The following is a 23,818-nucleotide window of genomic DNA, read 5'->3' on the forward strand; positions in this document are numbered from 1 at the left end:
ATTCTCTCACACATATTTAAGAAGTACCTGATATGCATTGTGAGAGATATAAAGATGAAATATTATAATTCCTTATATTTGTATCATTTATTACAGCTTACAAAGTACTATTATATCCAGTAACTTTCTTCAAAAACCTCTGCTGGGTGCAGGCCATTTATTTATATTCCTTTTTTAGATGAGGGAACTAAGGCCCAAAGAGTTTAAGTGACTTTCCCAAGGTCATGTAACACTAGAACCCAAGAATGGAAGACGTGATAGTCAATTGCACGTTTAAGAGCAACAAATAGTTCTGAGTGGCTGAAATGAAGGGTGGCAAGAGACAAAGCTGGAAACACGTTGAGGAAGTTGAACTTTCTCCTGTTGGCTAACATTCCTCAAATTTCAGTGAGTCCCTACCAACTTTATGAGCTTTGCCGCATCTAAGAACAACGTGGACTATCATTTTTTATTGTTATTGTTGGTGCCTTTGCATCGATTCTGACTCCTAGCAGCCCTGTGTACAGCAGAGCGGAATCCTGCCTGGTCTTTCCACCGTCTACCTTTTGGCGCTATATCATAGCCAATTTTTTCAGAAGTGGGCAGCCAGGTCCTTCTTCCTACTCTGTCTTAGTCTGGAAAATCTGCTGAAACCTGCCCACTATGGGTGATCCTGCTGTTATTTGAAATCCTGGTGGCATGGCTTTCAGCATCACAGTAACACGCAACTGCCACAGGATGACAACTGACAGACGGGTCACCACTCAGACACGAACCCAGACCGCAGCACTGAGAACACCGAATCTTAACGACTAGACCACGAGGACTATCATGTAGTATTTTTTTAATGGATTCTGTATTGACTCACTTACTTTACTTTTCATCTTAAGCAGTAATATCAATGGTTTAATATATACATATTACTATTAAAATACAAAAATAGGATAATGTACTATTCTTATAAATGTAAAACATATTCTTAGTAAATAACAGTTAATTAATAGGTAATATATTATATATTATAGTTTTACTTTAATATATGTTAAGCTAATTAAACAAGGGGGCCATTACACTGAGGTGGCTCTGATGCCTTAGCAGCCTACATAAACAAATCAAAGCCTAAGCCTGAAAGTGCCTCAAGAACAAGAAACGGAAACCTAAGAACAGCCCATCACAAACGGCCAGCTAGGCTTTCCCAAATAAAGCAACTGCTGAAGCTACAGCCAAGCAAATCATCTCCTTGCTTTGCTCCCACGTCTTGTCTATAAAGAGTCTCGCGCCCAGCTCTGATCTGTGGACCACTCCTAACGATTTCCGGTTTGGGACTGCCTGATTCAAATTGATTTTTACTCAAGTAAACTCTTAAAATTTTTAATATGCCTCAGTTTATCTTTGAATTTATATACAGTCATGCACCGCATAACGACGTTTCGGTCAATGACAGACGGCCGATACGACGGTGGTTCCATAACATTAGCAAATCGAGCCTAGGTGTGTGCTGGACTATACCATCTAGGCTTCTGCAAGTACACTCTACGATGTTCGCACAAGGACCAAATCACCTAAGGGCGCATTTCTCAGAATGTATCTCTGTTGTTAAGTGAGGCATGACCTATCTTTTTTCAGTTCCCAACAAGCTACACCTCTCTGTTTGTGATAGAACCCCAGAGAAGGTGGAAGAGAATTGACAGCAGGGTTGTGGGAATGCTTTGTTGGGATTCCCAGCCTGGGAAATATTAGCTGTAGAACCTTCTTTCCCAGAAAGAGAAGCTAAGAGGCTGAGCAAGTGGAAGTCCATTACACAATGAGCTGGCGTCAGCTCCAGGGGTGTACCTTGACTCTCTTCAGACTCATTCCTTTTTGGAGGCAAAGGTCTTCCAATGTGAGTCACTGAGGACAAACAGTTTGAAGTACTTTGCTCAGGTCGAGGAGACAGAGCTGCTTTCTTCACCAAGTCCGCGGGTCCTTCCGGAGACAGGCCTTCCCGCTGCGGGAGGCACAGGCCCACCTAGGGCCACATTCAGCTCCTCTGGCTGGGGCATCACAGTTCCTCCTGTTGGCCCCAGTCTGGGTTTCTACCATGGTGTTGGTGTGATCCAACATTGCCAAAAAAATCTTGGCCATTATGACCACAGTAAAAAAGAAAAATCTTGGCCAGGCATCCCCCAAAGCAATGTCTCCTGTGGCCTCAAAAGCAACGCTTGCCTTTTCCCAGGAATAAGGACTGAGCTCTTCAATTGAGAGCGAGTTGGCATTTTACACTTGACATCTTGAAAATGGAAAGAACATATTTTTAAAAAGCTAGCTCCACACCCACACAAAGAGGCAGATGAAGGTTACCTCTGTTTTCCCTGTTCCCCAGACCACACCCAGCACTTTGGTGACATCAGAGCTTCCAACAGTCCCCTGAGTCCAAAGCCCCCGATCTCTCTCCTTCACGTAAGGAGAGGGGGTCCAGATGCACGTAAGAGCTGCTCAGACTCTGCTTCCTGCTCCCACTGCTCTCTCCTTCGAGGAGGCCTATGGCTGGTTGAGGCTTCTGCCTTCCCACATACTCTCCCGGTCTGTGTGCCAGGACCCTTGCTCCTCCCCACCATGCACTAGACACCAGCAGGCATGGTGCCTGCCACACGCACAGTCCCTGCTGAGGGCCCCACCTTACCCAGCCCCTCTTGAAGGGACAGCCCATTGGAGCCACATTTTGTACCACTTAACCCCTCCCCCACCTTGGCCACAACTGATTGGATCAAGGGTGAACAATTCATTCAAGAACAGTCCAGTCTGGGGGCTGGCCCCGTGGCCGAGTGGTTAAGTTCGCGCACTCCGCTGCAGGCGGCCCAGTGTTTTGTTAGTTCGAATCCTGGGCGCGGACATGGCACTGCTCATCAGACCACGCTGAGGCAGCATCCCACATGCCACAACTAGAAGAACCCACAACGAAGAATACACAACTATGTACCGGGGGGCTTTGGGGAGAAAAAGGAAAAAATAAAATCTTTAAAAAAAAAAAAAAAAAAAGAACAGTCCAGTCTGTAAATAGGCCTGGTGCAAAAAGACAAGGTAGAGCCCACTGGATTCTCTCCTGGGGGCCTAAAGTGGTTACATCAGCTCATGGGGAAAAGCACACTAGGAGAAAACCAACGTGAGGCAGCAGAGGTGTTCAGAGCACTTTCCAAGGAGTCACTGGGCTTCTGTGGAGGTGACACCGGGCTGATGCGAGGATGAGGGGAGGCCTGAGCAGGGGCAGCCAGGGCCACAGCACTTTATTCAGAGCAGTTCCACTTTGATCAGCTTTGAATATAAGATGCTGCTTGAAGAAAGGATTTCACTACTTAAAAGTGTTTGAAAATCATAAAGAAGAGAAAAAATAGAACCAGAGAACAGATATCCAACAGACAAAGGAGAAGGCAATGGGCCCTGGGAAAACAGCTGAGTCGCATGAATGCAGACCACCGCCGAAGAGCCAAGCCCTTCTGCTCTGCTGCCCGGCTCTTCCTGGCTTGTCCTGGGGCCTGTGCACATGCATCCTTACCGGAAACTGCCACACCCCACCCCTAGCTCCTCCCTCATCCAGCCACTTAAGGTGGCTGAGTGAGTCCTTGGTTCTTGCGTCTAAATAACCTTGCTGAAAGAATCCCAAAATATCCACCTAGGTGCTCTTTTGGCCTGACATTGGAGGACTTGATCTCTGCATGGTTATAGAGATATTTTAGACCCTAAAAATTTGCCTAGTTTTTGCAATTTTTTTTTTTTTGTCTTTGCTGAGGAAGATTTGCCCTGAGCTAATAGCCATGCCAATCTTCCTCTATTTTTCAGTATGTGGGCTGCCAGCACAGCACAGCATGGCTGCTCATAGAGCGGTGTAGGTCCGTGCCCAGGAACCAAACCTGGGCTGCCGAAGCAGAGTGTGCCGAACTTAACAACTAGGCCACTAGGGCTGGCCCTGCTTTTTTCAATTTTATAATCTCCAGATCAAAGAGTTTAGAAATCTCCAGAGTGGAGGACACTTAACAAACACCTCTCAGCGTTGCTTTCTGAAGCCTTTCTCCTGACTGCAACAGAGTCAGGGTAAAGGAAGGGCAGGGATGGAGGTGCGGGCACAGCTGTGACGCCTCTCCTCCCCCGCACGCTCCAGGCCGCAGGGCCACGCTTGGTATTCCCACTGTACCCCCACACCTAGCCTGTGCCTCATATAACAACAGGTGCTGAATAAGCACTTATGGACAGACTGACTACGGGTAAGAGTCTTGCCTTCTGGGACGAGCCCCCACATCTGAGAAGTCTGTCATCTTTGTTCAAGGGTCTTAACTCAATGACAGAAATTCAGACAGTTAATTATCTTTCTTTAGGGCATTAGGTTATCTACGGAAATAAGATGCTTGGTGACTACGCTGACATTCCAGACTTTCCTGAGTGGGAATGTGAATTAACCACCCCTTAGCAATGCCATTAATTTTTTAACGGTCACAGAAGTTAAGTAGTTTCTATATAATTTTCATAAAATTATGTGAATACTGAGTGGCCTCAGCATTTCAAATTCAATGAAAGTTAACTGCTTGTATTTTCATTTCTGAAGACTCACACTGAGATAAAAGTCTTGGGTAAAAATATTCGCAGCAGTTGACAGAATTATTTGAGCAATTATTTAATGCAAAGGAAATGATCTCTTCAATGAAAAAGCTGCACAGAATGGGATCATTTTAAGGTAAGATTGTAGGGGTGTGACTTTTTCCACTCCACCAGAGCACTTTTCTAAGTCAAACAAGTGGATAAATATCGAAATGGGAGACGTCAGAAAATGATGACTGAGTTCCTCTGTTACCATTACAAATGATCTCTTTGCAAACAAGTAGCTTTCTCTTAAAGAGATTTTGAGGAAAAGTTAATTTTTTTTGAATAAAATCTATTCCTATCACCACAGATATTCTCTTAAAACAATCTGAACGTCTTATTGACTATAAAACAGTTACACGAACAAATATGCCAAAAGAGAGCCACATTACCTTAGAAGATATACAAATTTGTTTCTCAAATTGGGACAGAAGCAAGGAAAAAGCAAGACAAAATTGTCCCCACAATTTGGTGTTTGGGGAGAGGCAGTCAAGCAGACTGATTTTCAGTATTTCCCAGCGCCCGAGTTGTAAGCAGGTGCCTGACTTTCACTACGGGCATGTGTAAAATTTGCTTCTTTGACTAACAATTTTTTAAAACTATCATATAATCTCCTTTTGGGCAAATTAGACTAATAGCATCAATGTGAAGATTCAGGGAAAAGTTACATGTAGTTTTAGAATCTTTGCTGTCACTGACTTGATGGTTTTAATCTCCCAGGTCTTAAAAGAAGCAAAATAAATGAAAATCTTTGACACATATTTTTAGGAACTTTTGGCTAATTAAGGAGGGAACTGTAGTATGTAATTATTGGCTGGCAGGGCAAAAGTGACTTTCATGCAGTCATTTATTCATTCAACAAGCAATTACTGAGTTCCTCTTATGTGCGAATTATCCGAGACGAGGCATGAGCCAGATGTATCTGCTGCCTCTCCGCCCCACCCCCTACCTGTGGGATGTCTAAAACATCAACCTGACAACTACAATATAAAACAGAGAGCACCCAGTGCTCTAGGATATGAATGCGACATCGTTAAGAGAATTAGGGGGAAAGGGAGAGTGGCTCACTGGGGAAGGCTTTTTGGCAGAGGTCCCACCTCAGCATGAAGGACAAGGTGGATGTCAACAGCGGAGACAGGAAGGAGGTGTGTAACAGCCAGGGAAGAGCACAGAGCCCAGGCACAGGGGAAGTCAGGGCGGGGGAAATGGTCGCATTTGCCAAGAACTGGGTATAGAGAAAGGACAGTGATTGGAAGGAAGTCTGAAGAAACAGATTGTACACCAAACAGGGAGACTTTTAAATGCCATGCTGGAGAGTTTTAACTTTATTAAATGGGCAATGGGAAGTCGTTGAAGGGTCCTGAGGCAGAGAATGGTTTGAGAGACGTGGTTTCAGAAGATTAACCTGGCAGCAGTGCAAAGAACATATTCGAGGGGAGAAATGGAAGGCCAGGAGCTCAGTCGGGAGAATAGACCGTCCTCCAAGTGACGGGTGCTGACAGGGGCAGGAGAAATGAAAATGAAGGCAGATTCAGAAAACCCAGGGGCAAAGAGTGCAAGGACAGGGAACCGGCATTTATTGAGGACATACTACATGCTGCTTACAACACTAAATATATAGCAGGAACACACGTCTTGCTTTTCTTGGCACGGTCTGAATTTATGCCTTTTTTCATTTTTGATCATGGGATAATTACTAACAATGGCCTCTTTCATTCTCAATGTGTTCTCATTGGGACAATACATTACACAACCATGTTTTTGTATGTTTCCTCTTTGACTGCTCAGAACAATCCTCCAGCTCACACAGGAAGAAGGTGAAGACCTGAGGAGCGGCTGAGTGGCACAGAGCCAGCAGGTGAGGGAGCCTGGACTCGAATCCAGATCTAGACACTCCCCAAACCTGCCAACTTCCTATTCTACCTGGTTTCCTGCCTCCAACTTATGACAGGTTGTGGATGGCGCAGAGAGGGGGGGCTCATTAAAAGAAATCGGGATGTCAGAAAGAGTCAGGTTAGGGTGAAAGACGACCAGCTCTGGTTTGGATGTGTGGCCTGTAAGGTCTTTAAGGCGCTGGAAGGACACTGGAGCAGTTGGAGATATTGGCTAGTACTTGGGAACCAAATCACACTCTAGTTACCGATTTGTGAGCCTTCCAAATCAACAGATGCAGGACCCTGGGACCGAACGACGTCGCCAAGCATGAGACTGCAGGACAAAGGTCACAGCTCAGATGCCAGCAGTGGCCAGGCAGGTAGCACACAGGAGCGAGCGGGCGGCATGACACCAGGCAGTGGCAGGAGGAGGTGTTTGTGGGGATTGTCTTAATTTATCCTAGAAATTATTTGCAATTTTAGACAGAAACAATACAGCCATTAAAATGGTAGTCTATTTCTTAATTAAAGTTGGCAGCTAGAGTAATTTCCAGTAATTTAATTAAAACACAATTTATTTATGAAAGATCGCTTTTTGTTAACAATAAGACTAATTAATAGAACAGAAAACTATAAATTGTAGTCATTCAATTTTGTCTGCTTTTTTATCCTAGGAGGGACCTCAAAGGAGAGTTTTTAAAAAGCGCAATTAATTCTTATCAAAATCATTAGCTACATGCAAGTATGTTAGGACAAAGTGCGGTGCAGTTTTACTGTTCCAAACAACAGCCAAATATAACTCAGACTCTATTGCCACAAGCATGCAGCTGGGGGAGAGGAGTGAGGGTAGAGGAAGATGGGGGAGGCAGAAGGCGTGGGGTGGGGGGAGAGGAGAGCATTTCAGAAAGCATATGCCCAAGTTTCAACTTTACATGCCAGTTCACTTACATTAGAAAAAAATTTAATTTATTAATGGGAACTCCAGTTACTAGTCTTGTCTCACTTCACGCTTTCAACTGAAAGGTAATAAGCACCTGTAGCCTTCAGGAGCCCGCACCAGTGGTTCTCAAACTTTTACCAGAGTTAGATTTACCTGGAGCACTCCTTACAGCCCAGAGTGCTGGGTCACATTTTGGGGCTTCCTGATTCAGCAGGTCTGGGATGGGTTGTGAGAGTTTGTTTAACCAGTTCCCCAGCGATGCCAGTGCTGCCAGTCTGGGGACCGCACTTTGAGAACCTGTGGTCTACACCAATGGGCGTGCTAGCCAGGGCCTGGCTGGCTTCTGCCTTTTTCAGAATTACCGTGGAGCACAAACATCCACTAAGGCTCTGTTTCTCATGGCATTCTGGAAAATGATTCAACGACATGGCTTCAAACAGAGGTCCAACTTTTTGCCTCATTGTCTGTGTTCTGAATCCAACCTAGTTTAATATTTTGGAAAATGTTACCCTTTTCTGTACCGAGCAAAGTAAATATTTTGTCAGTTGTTAAGGATGAGCTGCGGAGTAAGACCTAAAGACGTATCCAAATTCAGCAGGAAGGCTCGGCGCTGCTCGGAACTTTTTCCAGGTTGTGATTTGTAATGTATTTCAGAAGCCAGCAGAAATACCAACCACTCCATCTATTAAGAAAAGGCTGAATGAACCTTTTCACAGCAGATTTTTTTTTCCCCACCAACTCTCATGACGCTTGGCAAAGAGAAGAGAAAGAGAGACAAGAGTCTTTTCTGTCCATAGGATTTCTTCTGAGCATTGTTCTCATATAAAGAACTTAGAAGCTGAGAACTGCAGACTTGGAAGACATTTCTAACAATCCCTTTTTTGAGAATTGAAACGACTAAGGCCCAAGGAAGGTAAATGTCATTTGCCTGGTGACCAGACAGTGGCAGAGCTGGAAATGGAACAAAGCTCAAAGGTTCTTGACTCCTGGGCCAGCACTTTTCTTACCACAACACCCCACCTCCCATGCAGGAGAATCATAAGAAATCCATTTGAAAAGCAAACAAAACCCAAGTACGACCAATAGTACATTTTATGCTATGCTTCCCCTGAAAACTCCCAAGCCAATCAGTTCCTGGTGGCTTTTCCTACTGAGAGAGTGCGTAGAGGGGAGCAGACAGAAGGGGTGCTGAGGGTGCCCTTCTCATCTTCCTTACTCAGCGCTTCCTGAAGCTTCTTCCGTCATAGAGATTTGGGTCTCTTTAACATGACGTGTGGGCTGAGATGGTAGAAATATAAGCCTCATTGTGGTAAAATGCACATTTGACAAAGAAATATGTAGGGGAAGATTTACAGGGACAAGGATCTTAGATTCATTAGGTTCACACATCTCATTGTAGGTGAGGAAACCAAAGCTCTCAGGACTTGAGGAACTTGCTCCGGTGTTCAATGTACGAAATGGCGGAGCCAGTGCCTGACCCCAGATCTCTTGCCCTGTTGTTGTTGTTACGTGCTATCAAGTTGGCTCCGACTCCTGGCGACGCTATGAATGAGTGATGTCCACAATGTCCTGTCCTCAACAGCTCTACTCTGCTTCTGTAGATTCATGCCTATGGCTTTCTTTACGGAGTCGATCCATCCCATATTTGGTCTTCTCCCTTTCTTGCTGCCTTCTACTTTTCTCAGCATTACCGTCTTTCATCTGTAGCATATTGCCATTTCTACTTTATCATCCTGTCTATTGTAGTATAGCATGTTGATTTAATGCAGAAAAATGCACGCTTCACTGTGAGTCTAGATCCCGAAATACTGAATCTATTCAGTATTAAAAAAGAAATAGGGTAATAACATTTCTTGAGTGCTAACTCTATGCCAGGCACTGTTCTAAGCACTTCACATGGATTACTGCATCTAATCAGTCATATAATTGAGGAAGAGAGAATACCATATGGTAGGAAATGGAAATTACGGATGAAACGGAATGAGGAATGTGAAGCACTCAGCACAAGGCCTATGCTGTTTTCCCAGGGCACGTTATTGTCTATTAAATGCAATAATCCAAGAAGGGATTTAGAACAGTTTTTGGCTCAAAGCATGCTAAATACTAGCTGTTATTATCACATTTTTCTCTATTTCTTCGAGTGGAACAGACCAAAGAAATTAGACCTAGATAAAAGTTATGAGCCATACAAGATTCAAAAAAGGATAGGTTAATATTGTTGGGAACCAGTTGCCACCAGAGGAGACCACAGAGATCACAGTGTAGCTTGGACTAAAATGCTCTCAAAGGCCAAAAGCTGAAGTCAGAGACCACAAAAAGACAGAATTAAGCAGGTTTGTATTAGTTCTTGCTTTCAAGGAGCTCAGAGGATTTTCTAGACATCTCCTCATGGATCCCTTCACATTCAAGTTGGAGGGGGAAGTGAACACACCACGAAGACCTCTTTCCTATAAGGTAGTTTGCAAAGACAGAACTGACTACTCAAAGCCAGTGCTGAGGACTCAACTTCCTTAATAAGAATGCGCTGACCTACTGGCGAATGAAAAAAAAAAATCACCAGCGATTAAGATGAAACAATAATACTACTCATTAAAGCACCCATGGCAGGTCAGCTGCCTTGTAAACTGCCCCCTCTGGATGCTTGATGGACCAGGTCCTCATACGCGCAAGAACTAAGAAAATCCAGAGAGAGTCCGCCCTGTTGTTACCTACTTCCTCTCCAACCTGACAGGTAGAAAGGGCTTGTTCTGTTTGTTACAGAGAACATACAGAGGGATAGATACAGGGGGATAAACTAGGATGAGTGAGTGGAAGATACATGAAGGTAGATGTTGGCTCAAGATAAGAGAGCTTTTAAAAAGTGAGAGGGGTCCGACAATGAACGTTCTGCTGGATGCGGTGTGTGTTCTGTAGCTGACCAAGGAGAGGCCCAGGGAACACTGATAGGCTGTACCATTATTGGCATCATAATTCTCATCATCATTGTGATCATTATCTTATCAGCATTCCATCAGGTAGATATGGACATTGATTAGAGTTGAAAATGGCTCCACTAAGAGAGGTCAAATAATAGTTAAGAGCTGCTTTCAGGTCAAATTGAGTTTGAACCTAGGTTCTACAGGTTACTAGTTCTGCAACTTGGAATTGGTAATTATACATCACTAAGCCTCAGTTTCTTCACCTGTACAACAGAGATCATAATAACTACCTCTCTCGATCATTTATTCCTTCACCAGATACTTATAAAGCACCCACTGTGGGCCAGGCACTTTGCTAGGTGCTGGGATTTGGTGATGAACAAGACAGACAAGACCCCTATTCTCCATGGGGTTTACATTTCAATGTGTGAGAGATTCAGAAAATATACAAGTAAACATCAATATAATGAACTAACAAACCGACTAAATATTTATGCAGATACTAATAAATGCTGCGACTTAAATAAGACAGGATATCCAGCATATCTTTAGTTAGGATGGTCAGAGAAGACTTCTCTTAGAAGGTGACGTACACTTTGGAAGCTGAAATAAGAGAAGGGGCCAGCTTTCAGAAGCTCTGGCATAGGGAGCAGCAAAGGCCCTGTGGCCCCACTGAGCTGGATTTGTGTGTCTGCAGTGAGTTCAGGCGAGAATTTCAAGCTGAGGTTGGTGGTGAGGATGAAAGGAGGTATCTTAGGATGATCTGTACTGTCGTTCATGGTGGATAGGAAGCACTCACACTATTCACGTTCAAAGGAGTCTCTGACATACGGATGCCCTTGTGTAGTCATGGCAGACAGAGGCATTGCTTCTCTATCCTCCGATACCCCAAAATGCTCAGGCCTTGCCACAGGGACATGCTACTCTGCTAATCCACCCTACCCAATCTAATCCTAGCATGATCTGTATTTTAACCACCGGAGAGGATAGAATTTCAGAGCTGGAGAAAAACGTGGTCTGTCCTTATATCAACGATCACATCACGATAAAGGGTAACCTGAGTGCTCCTTGCAGCAGCCTCTGAAGCCCTGAGGAAGGGCAGGGTAGGGGGCATTAAGAGGACGGGTCCCAGGGCCTTCTGCCCTTACTTCAACCAGAGGAATTCTACAAGTGTCTGTTTTATGTTTTCACTTGAAAACTGATTTTTTTGCTAAAAACAACCACCAAGTTTAAAAATCACTAGTTGAGCTCAGATTTTTTTTTTTTGGCTGAAAAGAGCACAGTTTTATTATCTTGCAGTTCTGTAGGTCAGGAGTCTACAGGTTTGTCACTGGACTAAGATCAAGGTGTCAACAGGGACGCCTTCCCTCTGATGAAAGAGTAAACTCTAGAATCAGGGGTCAGAATGTGGCAGGGGTTTAGGAAGACGATAAAAGACATGGTTTGCAAAATGTTGAGAATGAATAAGTGATCCTTCAGGACACCTATTTTTTTAGGAAACTTAGAGAGTGGGAACAGTTTAAGTTCTAAGACTCAAGTTTTTGGGGTGGGGGCACTTGGGGATAGGGGGGTACTTTAAAACATGAGAAGCAGGTTTAGAGGAAGACAGACATCTGCAAAGATTTGCAAAGACATATGTCAAACACCTGCTCCAAGGACAGGAAGTTGGGCAGGAGAGTTGGGTCAAATAGAGGCAAATTTCCCAGTTGGAAGAGGACAGTAACAATGGGGAACACACGACATTTTATTCTATTTTTGACTATGGAAGCATCACTGGCAGGTAGGATGAGCTCATTTAAAGTCTTTCCTGAATCAGCTGATGGTACTTATGGAGAAGTTGTCCTCTTTGTCAGTTAATGCTGGCAGTTAAAGCAAGGTGACAGGTGCATTTTCACAAGATTGCAAACTTTCAGAGCTCAGGTACTCTTGGAAGAAGACTAACGGGTTTCTCTTCATAGGAGAGTAAAGGTGTTCCAAAAAATCCTACAACTAGATGGAAAAAAGAAAAAACCCCAATGAGGACAATACTGGCAGTAAATATAAATTAATATCTTCACTCTATATGGAGTCCATTCAAACTGTTAAAGATAAGAACGTGAATCACAAATGAGAAAATGCAATTAGTAAAAATGCAAACAAGGAAATAGTCAAAGTAAAATCACAATGAGATGCTGGACTTCCTTCTGCTGCACGAGTGCTGACAAGGGCGCAGAGCAACCAGGGATCTCATGCATGGCAGGGGGCGTCATAAATCAGTACAGCCCTTCTAGAAGGAGAGCAATTTGGCAATACATCTGGAGCCATAAACATGGTCATACCACAAGACCAGCAATCCTACTTGTGGGGATCTATCTTAAATAAAATATGTGAAATGCTATAGCCACAAAGCTGTTTGTTGGAATTGTGCTTAAAATATTATAAACTTAGAATGGGCAAGGAATCTCAATTCAAGTCAACAAATGATAGTGGAATACCTACCGGGAGGTGGGAATAATAACGCAGAGTCTTGCCCTCAATAATTCATAACCACAACTTAATGCCTTTGCGCGCTTCCATATTATACAACCTTTGGAAAGGAGGCTATGGAGACACAAAGAGATTAAAATGTGTGCGATACATTAAATTTAAAAAGCTATACATAAGTACTACATTTACCGCAATGTTTAGGGGAAAAAAGCAAATGGAAAAGCCCGGAAGGAAATAAATCAAAAAGGTAACAATGATGGAATAATGGGTCATGTTTTCTTTTTCTTTATTTTTCTGTAATGTAGTTATATTACCTTTAAAATAAAGGTAATCATAAAAACGAGAAGAGAAGCAGAAAAATAAAGCAGTGATTGAACAAAGATGAAGACTAATGAGGAAAGTACCAAGTATGCTTAAGAATTTTATTTATTTAGAACTTGCTTTTAGTTATATATCTTTAGTAACTGATGAATAATAATGATTTGTTAACTCAATAAACTATTTATTTTAGTAGAAAAATTATGAGGGTTGTAAACCAGAGATCTCTTGAGCCTGACTCATGGAGGCCTTCAGCATCTCACATAAATAAAAGTTACTCTGAAGCATGAGCTGAAGAAATTCTGCTACCTAAAAGCGATAGGCTAAAATTCACGCCACAGGTGCAGGCTTGAAGAACAGATAAGATTCTGGTGTCCTAACCAAGATGGGAAAAGTGGCTTCCCCTGGCAGGGAACTCCTGCAGGTAACGAAGAAGCAGTGTTTTTAACAAGGAGAAGCCATGTCAAGGGCATGGGAGGCCATGGGGGCAGGGATTTCCAGGTACTCTGAGTCCTTCGAATTAACTGCTCCAAATCCATGGGCCCTGCTCTTTCCAGGAGACCTGAAGACACCGTGAGCTCAACTAACACTATGATTCAAAAATCCACAGGATCAAATTTTGTGGGTTTTCTTTCAAACAGCTCTGTTTTGAGGCCACAATAAAGGAGTCTTTTTACATGGCCATGGAAAGTTCTTGGATTTCTCTTTTTGCTTTAACCAAGCACGTGTGGATTTGAGCTTGTCATTCTACTTAAACCTCAGGGGCCTTGAGTCCCTCATTTTCTTTCTGCTCTTCTATGGCAGTGGCATCCAAAACCTCGCCCTCCCTCCTCCAGTAGGTGATACCAGGCGAGCAGAGGTGCATTTAGTTAAATCATTCACCGCTGGGTGCCACGAGCTCTTAGAATCGCATTCTGGTTATTAAATAGGACTTTTGTGTATTCTCCCTAACATAGGTTAGATAATCAATTCCCGATTCTTCATATTTCCCTAAGAGTCTATCTCCTGAAACCCATTCCCAGCATCAATTTCTGTATCAACCCTAGTTCTTGATCGCAGGCAACAGAAACTGACTCTGATCATCCTTAACCTAACAACAAACAAAGCAATTTCTGGAAGGCTTTCAGGGGCTCATAGAACTAAATGGAGTCCGAAGGATCAGGCTCATAAAATGCCGGGGACAAGAGCTCTAGAAGTGTGGCTGTGAGAACCAAGCAAGATCTCACTGACAAGCCAGTTCAAACTCTATGTTAGAAAGAAATTATGAAAAGTGAATGAAAAGTATAAAAAAAAATCTTAAATATGTATAGTATTGTGTAACGAAAAAATCCACTGTTGACTTCTAATTGTGGTTTTACCACCACCTAGTCGTGTAACCCTGCATGAGTTATTTCATATTTCTGAGCATTAACATCATCCTCTGTAAAATGAAGAAGCAGGTTAGAGACTGTTTAAAGCTCCTTCTAGCTTTCATATTCCTTGAGTCTATATACCAAGAGTGAGGACCTGTTTGAAACCCCTCTTCTCTGGCCTCCAGGAACCCGGGGAAGACACTGGTAGTGAAGCATAGACTACTTCTGTTAAACCTCGATGCAGCCACAGAATCCTTCTCAATACAAAGCTCCAGATATCTACTACCCATCAGTTGGAGTTTGCATGTGAGGGGAAATCAACTTGCCACTCCTGGTCTGTACTATATTGTTCCGTTCTCACAGGATGACCTAAACCAGAAAGGCAAGACATCCTAAGAGCACCAGGTAAAGTCTGTGCTGAAAAGAATCTTCAAGACCAGCTCTTGCCCTGCTGCCGAACATCAATCAGTTCAGCTTGCACAATCTCCCCGGTAACAGAGTACCATCGGGTATCATCCAGTCAGCCTGAAAGTTGTGTCGTACAATTCAAACGCATTTTATTTCTAGACATAATGGAACTGAGGGAAAGCTAGAAAAGCCCTGGATCCAATTCCATTCGTCTTAAGAGTCAAAAGAGTCTGGAAACAGAAATGTAAGAACTTTCTATAATTCAATCAGAATAAGGTAAGGGAGAAATAGTCCACTGACAGGAAAGATTTTAAAAAATGAAATAAGAGTCTTAACAATTTCTCTCTTCCAAATCAAAGGATACATCTCACTGAACAAGACGTATTAGTTAGGGTTAGATCTGGCTCCATACGTGAGAAAGACATGGCACCTCAGTGCCTTAGAGCAGGGATCAGCAAGCCCAGCCCATGGACTCAACCCGGCCTACCACCTTTTTGTGTAAATTACAATTTTATTTGAACAGTCACTCATCTGTTAATGCGTTATCTGTGGCTGCCTTTGCTCTCTCATGGCAGAGTCGAGCAATTGTGACAGAGATTATATGGCCTACAAAGCCTAAAATGTTTACTATCTGGCCCTTTACAGAAAAACTTGGCTAACCACTGTCTTTGAGTGTCAGTTCAGTTCTCCCTCACGTGCAGAAGTCCAGAGGCCAGGAGCACAGGAGGATCAATAAATGTCATCAGAGACAGACTCATTCTATCTTTCTGCTTTGACATCCTAGCACGTGGGTTTCATTGTCAAGGGTACCTCATGGTCCAAAATGGCTTCTGAGACTCTTGTTACCACTTCTAAAATTCAGGACAGAAGAGAGAGGAAAAGCAGAAGGGAAAAGGGGCCCCTCCCTGATGAGTCAGCTCTCATTAAACGGCCTTCCCCGAAGTTCCACAGAACACTTCCACCGACGCATTCTTTGCCAGAATTCAGCCAGATTTGTCATATCTAGCTGCAAAGGGGACTGTCGAATAAAGGTCTTTTCTTTTCCTTTTAAAATTTCTGGTGGCCATGTGCCCAGTGAGAAAGAGGAGTCTATTTTTGGATAAAAGAGAGAGTGGATACTGAATTAGGCAAGTGGCAGTCTTGGCTACAGGCCGCTATCTAGTGAACTCATGAGTAGCAGATTCACAGGTAACCCATACCTTTTTCCATTTTGGGGTGAAAATTTTTAAAGAATGCAAAATTTGGATTCTGGCATGATAAATACTACTGCCTTTGTCTTATGTTTAATCATTTAGTACGTGTATTAGCCATCAGGTCAGTGACTTAGTCCATTCGGGCTGCTATAACAAAAATAACAAAACGATCACGGACTATAACAAAAGTAACAAAACGATCATGGACTAGGTGCTTAAACAACAAACATTTATTTCTCACCGTCCTGGCAGCTGGGAAGTCCAAGACCAGAGTGCTGGCAGACTTGGTGTCTGTTGAGTACCCAGTCCCTGGTTCATAGCCAGCTTTCTTCTCGCTGGGTCCTCATGTGTTAGAAAGAGAAGGAGAGAGCTCTCTGGGTTCCCTTTTATAAGGGCGCTAATCTCATTCATGAGGGCTCCACCCTGATGACCTAATCACCTTCCAACGCCCCACCTCCTAATACCGTCACCTTTGAGAGTTAAGATTTCAGCATATGGATTTTGGGGGAATACAAACATTTAGTCCATCGCAGGGACTGATCAATCCATTCATTCAACAAGACTTACTGGGACCTACAACAGTCCAGGCACAGCGTGAGGCAAAGGCAAAGTGAGAAGACCCCTATTCCCGCCCTCAAGGAGCTGAGTCGACAAGGGGGTCAGATAAGCACTTGGACAACGATCTTTCGGGGAGAGAAGTTTCCTGGGGAGGTGGATATTTGGCACACCATGGAAAGCACATAGGGAGGTCTTAAGACGTGAGCTAAATGCTGAAGAACTCGTTGGAAGGAATTTGCAGGGTAAAGAAGTGGTTGCAAAGGCATTCCAACATGAGGGAGCAGCATGTGCCAAGACATGGAGGAGAAAGAGAGAGGGAGTGAGCATGCAGAGCCTGGCTGAGTGCAGGGTGTGCCAGGGGGCACAAGAGATCAGCCAGAGAGGTGGCACAGATCACCCCCAGGACAGAAGGGACCTTGGCACCAGTGCTGGGTTTCCTCTGGACAGTGATGAGTAGGCCCTTAGGAGAGTGACATGATCAATCTATTTTGCCTAAAAATCATTCCGGTCACAGTGAGGACAGACTGGGGTGGGGTGGGGAGTAAGGAAGAAAGCAGAAGACTTCCACTTACCCCTTGTCATACACTTTGCAATTATGTTTAAGTTAAAGTACGATCTTGTATTGTTGGATGAGAAGACTCATTCACCTGATGGCTAATCAGTGAAGAGATATAATGGATAAAAATTGCCTCTATTTCATTCAATCTTCACAGCCTCCCGTGAAGCCTCATCTTACGCACTGGGTAACTGAGGCTCAGCGAGGTCAGGTGGCTTGTCTAAAATCTCGCAGCTGGTAAGTGGCAGAGCAGGGCTTGCTTTAAGGTTTTCTGATCCTAAGACCAGTGCTCTTTTTACTGCATGTTGAGAGCAGCAAGCATTCCAGACTCAACCTGTCACCCCTAAATCCAGTCCAGGCAGAACTATTTGCATGTCTTGGCAGTAACATATCTTGGTGGCATTACACATAGGAAAACACAGAGGTATTTCCCTTCAGTTACTTTATGAGGCAAGATATCAAGAGTATTTTATTAGGCTTTGGCAAATTCTGTTCATAGGAAAAATCAACCATATATTTTATTATTCTTTTGTTCAGTGCTGTGGCAATTATTCAAACACTCAGGAAAGATCTATGTTTCTTTCTGATTCCAACTTTCTATTTGATTATAGTCCATCTTTCATCATTTATGTGGGGAGCCATAAGAATTCTCAAACTAGACTTGCTTAAAGTCTCAAATCAACTAAATTAAATGAATTTCTAAAAATTGTTCTTGTAGATTTTTGTCTTCTCAGAAAGAACTTTCTAGAACTTTCTCTTCCCCTGACCTCCATGTTTGAGTTAGAAGCTGCCCCCTAGTTTATTATGCTATCCCACACTCTGTCAAGACACTTAAAAATCTGCATCGTGATTGTTAGTTTCCTCGTCTTTTCTCCACTAGACAGCAGGAGACTTGAAGTCAGCAATAGGTATTCACCTTTCTATCTCCAGGGACAGTAACTGGCATGTAATAACCTACAATAACTGTTCATAGATTAATTAATAAAATGGAGCAACAATGTAACTAAACACATGCAACTAAATTTAAAATGGTACTGTAATAGAATATTTAGCACATAAAAAAATCTACTTTGCTGTAATTTTCCCGCAAAAAATCAAAAGCTCTAGGAACAACTTCAGGGGCACGGAAACTAGAGGGGCTATTTAGGAGCCCATGCTGACATTTGTCAAGACTTAGGATCACAAGGCTTTTTAAGACGTTGATCCAGAGATGGCTGCTTTGCCGTTTCATTTCTCCTCCTCACGTCTCCCACACGAAGCAGAGCCTCACAGATGAAATCTGCCGTTCTCAGTTAAAAGCAGAAAGGCTTTCTGCGTTCTTGAGATACTGTCTTAGGAGACCAGATGCTGTCTGGGCATCTACGCCTCTAAAATTCACTTTGATGTCTACTCTTTGACGCTCCCCACGCTGGTACTTCATGGTAGGGAGCCTCCACATTTTCGTCGGAATGAGAGCTGAACTCAAGGGACCTCTGGTCCCCCACACGCACTCAGGGCTCTTCCACACTCACACATCCTGCCTTCTCTCCTCCAGAGCACAGCACCGGACGGTACCACGTTTCATTCTGTGATTCAATTTTAAGGCCTGAATAGGGGTAACTATGAATTAATGAGATATTTTCACCAACAGATCAGAATTCATTATCTGGCCAGTCCCTTGCTCAAGACATGTCTGGAAGCCATCTTTCAGAATTGCCTTAGATCCTGTTTATATCCATGCCCTCAAGCAGGCTACAATTCTAGAACGGTTCCTTCCGCTCTGACCTTTCCTTCTTTCCTTCCATCTGCTCTGTTCAGTTCAGTCTTCCTCTTTTCTTCTGCTCTTGAGCTCCCAAAACCAAACCCCTTCAGAGCTCTGGGGCGCAGAAGGGAGAATCTTGGGGCACAGTGTGGCGGAAAACCCAAATGAAGGCTTGTGCGGAGCGACGGGAGCTGAGGGCCACTGGCTTCCTTCCTCCTGCGAAGGAGCGCCTTTCCAGCCCGGGGCGCCGGCTGGTGGGCAGGGGGTGCCGGCTGAGTTCAGGAAATGTAACCCCTGAGCTCCACAGCCTGGCCAGTGCTGCCGAGAAGGGAAGGCGGAGGGGAGAAGGGGCCAGAGCGTCAGCAAGATCGTCGGTCTCCAGGACAGGCAGAATCTGAATTACTGGTGGGTGACCAGCGCTTCCCAATCCAGGGCGAGTCTGCTCTCCAGGGGCCACTCCGCAGTGTCTGGGGACATATTTGGTTGTCACACTTAGGGGCGAGGAGGGGTTGTGACTAGTGGGAGGAGGCCAGGGATGTTGCTAAACATCCTACAGTGCGCCCCTCCCCACAACAAAGGATCATCTGGAACACTGTTGAGGCTGAGAAACCCTGGGCTAGACAAACGACATTCAGAGCAGGCGTCATACTCGAAGAAAAGAAAAAATGTAGAAATTAACTTATTTTTGGAATTAAAAAAATATCCTCCACATCACAGCTCATCAACCTCCGCTGCACCTAATGTTCACATAGGGGGCACTTACAGAGACATCTTCACAGACGAATGTTCACTTGCTCTTGGTACAGAGTGTAAACGGAAGACCTGCAATGTGGCTGGCTTCTGGTGCTCTGGGAACCGGGTTAGTCCACGCAGGTATCCACTCTCTCAGCTTCTGATGCTCTGTCTCCGTCACAGCACTCGTCACCACGGACATTTGTGCCATTCCTACTTGTGAGATGCTGAGGCCAGGGACTGGGTCTGACGTGCTTCCTGTCTATCCCAGGACCCAGCCCAGGGTCTGGTGTGGGGGGAGCAGACAGCAGAGTGGCTAAGAGCGTGGACACGGGGCTTATCCTCACTTCACCACTAACGCACTGTGTCACCTTAGGCAGGTCACTTCACTTTCACAAAGACTCGGTTTCCCCGTCTACAAAAATAGAGATATATGGTACCTGCCTCTTAGGTAGAGTCAAATAAATTAATACGTGCAAAGAGCTTTCTTAATATTTGTTGATGAGCGAAGTATCAAAAAGCAAACAAAGATAGGGTTACAAACCTGCCTGCAAACCAGCGAACAAAAGAAACACAGAAAACCCCTTGGTTCTCACTTCGTGGGAGTTTCAAAATTTAAAATTTTCTTCTTTGTAATGTAACGAATGTGGAAAGCTGTTTGTTGACACTTACAGGCAAAAGCAGTGACGGCCTTCACAGGATGTACATATTTGCCATATTGATTCTACTTCCCCAAAAATGTGCTACCCAGTTTCTCTGCAATGTCCAGTTTCTCACTATATTTATTGCTATAGGTTAATCTCAGGTTTTATTGACATGATAAAAACTGATTTATGGCGCTGTGGTAAGTCCACCTAAAAAAGGAATTCAAGAGTTTCCTGTGGTTGGACACCACTAGTCTTCCCATACAAAAATGACTTCTTTCTAGAGTCTTACGTTCTTCCGTAACATGGGGCCCTTTCAGGCACACAGAGGCTTTAAATCCTAATTGCTTGTAATTGATATTTTCTGAAACTTCACTGGTTATTTCCTATGGATATGTTTTGCAGAAGCTCTGGAGAGAAGCGGGATTTCTAATCATTTGTTCGTGTACACAATTATTCACTTGACCCCCAGGAAGCACGTATTGAGCACCAGTGTATTCCAAGCTCTGCTCCCAGCTCCTGCGATAGAGCAGGCGAGGTCCCGTCCTCCTGCAGGGGCATCCTTGAGTGTGGAGGGAGACCATGAGAAAATAAAGGAGCAAATGCACAGGGTAATTTCTGATGTTGTTTAAAGGAAATCAACAGTTTGTATTAGTTTTCTATGGCCGTTGCAACAAATGACCACAAACTGAGTGACTTAACACAAATTGATCACACAGTTCTGGAGGTCAGGAGTCTGACACACGTCTCTCTGGGCTAAAATCAAGGGGTCGTCAAGGCTGCAGTCCTGCTGAAGGCACTAGGAGAGCATCCATTTCCTTGTCTTTTCCAGCGTCTAGAGGGGGACTACATTCCTTGGCTAGTGGCCCCTTCCTCCATCTTCAGAGCCAGCAGTGGCTGGTCAAGTCTTCTTCACATCTCTCTATGATGTTGACTCTTCTGCCTCGCTCCTCCAGTCAGAGGACCCTGTGATCATACTGGGGCCCCCTGGCTAATCCAGGATAGTCTCCTTACCTTAAAGCCAGCTGATTATCATCTGCATTCCATCTACAATCTTACCTCCTCCTCTGCCGTGTAACATATAATCACAGTTTTTGGGGGTTACGACACAAAGTCCTCCGGGGGCCATTAGTCTGCCTACCACAATGGTATAAGGGGAGGTTTATAATTTTAGTATCCCATTCAATACCTACATAGAGGAGAAGCGTAATAAATTCAGGACTTGGTGAACGGATCAGGGCTGCATACATTTGCTTCTTGTTCAACGATCCCAGCAAGAGCTGTGTTTGGTTAATCGCACAATCGGCTGAGGGGTGGGGTGCTTGCAGCCAACATTCCAGGTTAACACAGTTACCCCGATGCAGAGAGAGGCTCAGGGGCCCCCACCACAGCAGGCTCTGGAGGAGAAGTCCCCTCCACAGCATCTCTCTCAAGTCTCCTTTGGGGCTGGCCCCGCTGTCTCTAGCCAGGACCCTGGAGGCAATCTTCCCTCTGCCTGCCCCACAGCCCCTCCTCCCGTGGCTTCCTGAGAACCCCACCCCTTGATTTCTCCTGGTGGCAGCAATTTTTCTGAATTATAAAATGGAGGTTTTTAAGGATCCTAGGAGAACATGTTCCAGGTAAGGAAACTGAATTTTGGAATAGCCGGGGGAGACGTCTAAAATGGTTTAGAAAGGCTTTTGATCGGTGACTGAAATAGACAGTTCTGTGGGGTTGCTTTTACGCAGGATAAATATGGTGAGTTTAATTTTTAATTTCTGCAGTGATGCTCAAGTTTATGACGCCGCTATTTTGCTGGATGTGTTGGAAGCACATTATTCTCCCTCCTCACTAAATTGGAGCCTTCCGTTCCTCACATCTCAGAAGATTTAAGCCTCGACAGTCTAACAAGACCTTGCATCCCCGACCCTTCCTGCCCCCGATTGTATGACAGACTTGGCTGCTTACACGTCGCTTTGCTTCCTGTATTTGTTTCCACTTTACTCTGGATTCTCAGCGATGTTCTCCACGCAACTGTAAACTCTCAGCAGGAAGGGGCAAGTGGCCCAGGGCTCTCATTTTGCTTGTAGTTCTGCACAATGGCTACAAAGTTCTGTGGCCAAAAGTTGCTGCATTCAATTATTTTAATAGAGTCTTGCTTGAAAATGCTTTCGAAAAAACATTAATTTTATCTCCCAGCTAGCTTTTACCTACCCAACTTACAAGTGAACATGGGCTGTGTCCATCAGAAAGATTTTGGAATTCTTTTTTCAGAGAAAATTGATAATGCCAAGCCATATTCGAACATTTGAGAAGGACAATCCTACTCATACGAAGATAAAAACCTGGCAGTGCATTTCTTAGCATGCTTTCTCTAGATGTTCCTGACTCATTTTATATCCAGGTAGATCTAATTAGAAATTAACATTCATACAGACTGGGTTTTTTTTTAGGAAGATTAGCTCTGAGCTAACATCGGCTGCCAATCCTCCTCTTTTTGCTGAGGAAGATTGGCCTTGAGCAACATCTGTGCCCATCTTCCTCTATTTTATAAGTGGGATGCCTGCCACAGTATGGCTTCATAACTGGTGTGTAGGTCCGCACTTGGGATCCGAACCCATGAACCCCAGGACACTGAAGTGGAGCGGGGGAACTTAAACGTTGCACCACCAGGCTGGCCCCACTTAATTCATACAGACATTTTTATCTCACTATAGAATGGCCACTGAAATCTCTGAACTAGAAAAAGGTAAAGCAACTCTGGAATATCTCTACAACTGAAATTCTGAGAGGAAAAAACCTTCTATGCAAAACGAATAGGTACCATAATATCAGGTTTATGCTTAGCAAAATGAGCTGTGAAAAACTGGGAATTTATTTTGTTTCTTCTCTATCTTTTCTTTAAATCCACCCTAAGGATTACATATCAGTACAAACTCATTTAGTTTATATTCTACTCCTGTTTGGAATGGAAAAAAGGGAAGAATCCACCTTCTATGGCTTGGAAAGTGAGTTGCCTGAGCTTTCGTTCTGCTACAGAAGCCCAAAGAACTGGTCAAACCTTTAGTTTATAACACAAATTGGAGGGTGTGTGTGTGTGTGTGTGTGTGTGTAGCCTAATGGTTACAGGAAATCTAAATTGAAACTTTGCTACATGTAGCTATAATGTTCGCTTAGATAATTGCTTTTTTTTGGTAAACATAGTTTCTTACAAAGTCTTAACTTGCTGCTATGGAAGCAATGACATGAACGAAAATAACAGTGGTGCCACAAATCTTCAGGGATTTTTTTTTTTAATGGAAAGGAAAATTCTAAAACTAAAAATATACTTTTTATTTGCAACTATGGGAATACAAACACCAGAAAAACACAAGAGGACTGTATAATTGGGACATGGGAGGTATTCTATCTGGTGGTTTTAGGGAAAGGACAGTCATGGGATGGAATCTAAGTCTTAGGTCGTTACAACTTGGACAAAAGAGAAAAACACTGCATTCTTCACCAAAGAGGCGATATCTAGGGGGCAGGGCAGCTCCCCGCTGGTTCCTC

At 43.9% G+C, this 23,818-nt stretch overlaps 1 protein-coding gene across 10 annotated transcripts in view; it reads right to left on the minus strand.

Moving 5' to 3' along the window:
* AIG1 (androgen induced 1) overlaps positions 1-23,818 on the minus strand; it is a 227,621-nt gene that overhangs the window by 89,718 nt on the left and 114,085 nt on the right. The window contains exons 4-5 of one of the 10 annotated variants that reach the window (XM_070602827.1): positions 12,801-12,902; positions 12,049-12,311 (exon numbers count right to left, since the gene is read on the minus strand). The exons of 8 other annotated variants lie outside the window; for them this stretch is intronic. In XM_070602827.1, coding sequence (XP_070458928.1) covers positions 12,843-12,902 — 60 coding nt within the window. In that variant the 3' untranslated portion in view covers positions 12,049-12,311; positions 12,801-12,842. Of the gene's footprint in view, positions 1-12,048; positions 12,312-12,800; positions 12,903-23,818 lie in introns of those variants that run through there. One more of the 10 variants, XM_070602829.1, reaches the window with a different exon arrangement.

The sequence above is a fragment of the Equus przewalskii genome, chromosome 32, assembly GCF_037783145.1.
Source record: "Equus przewalskii isolate Varuska chromosome 32, EquPr2, whole genome shotgun sequence".
Taxonomy (NCBI): Eukaryota; Metazoa; Chordata; class Mammalia; order Perissodactyla; family Equidae; genus Equus; species Equus przewalskii.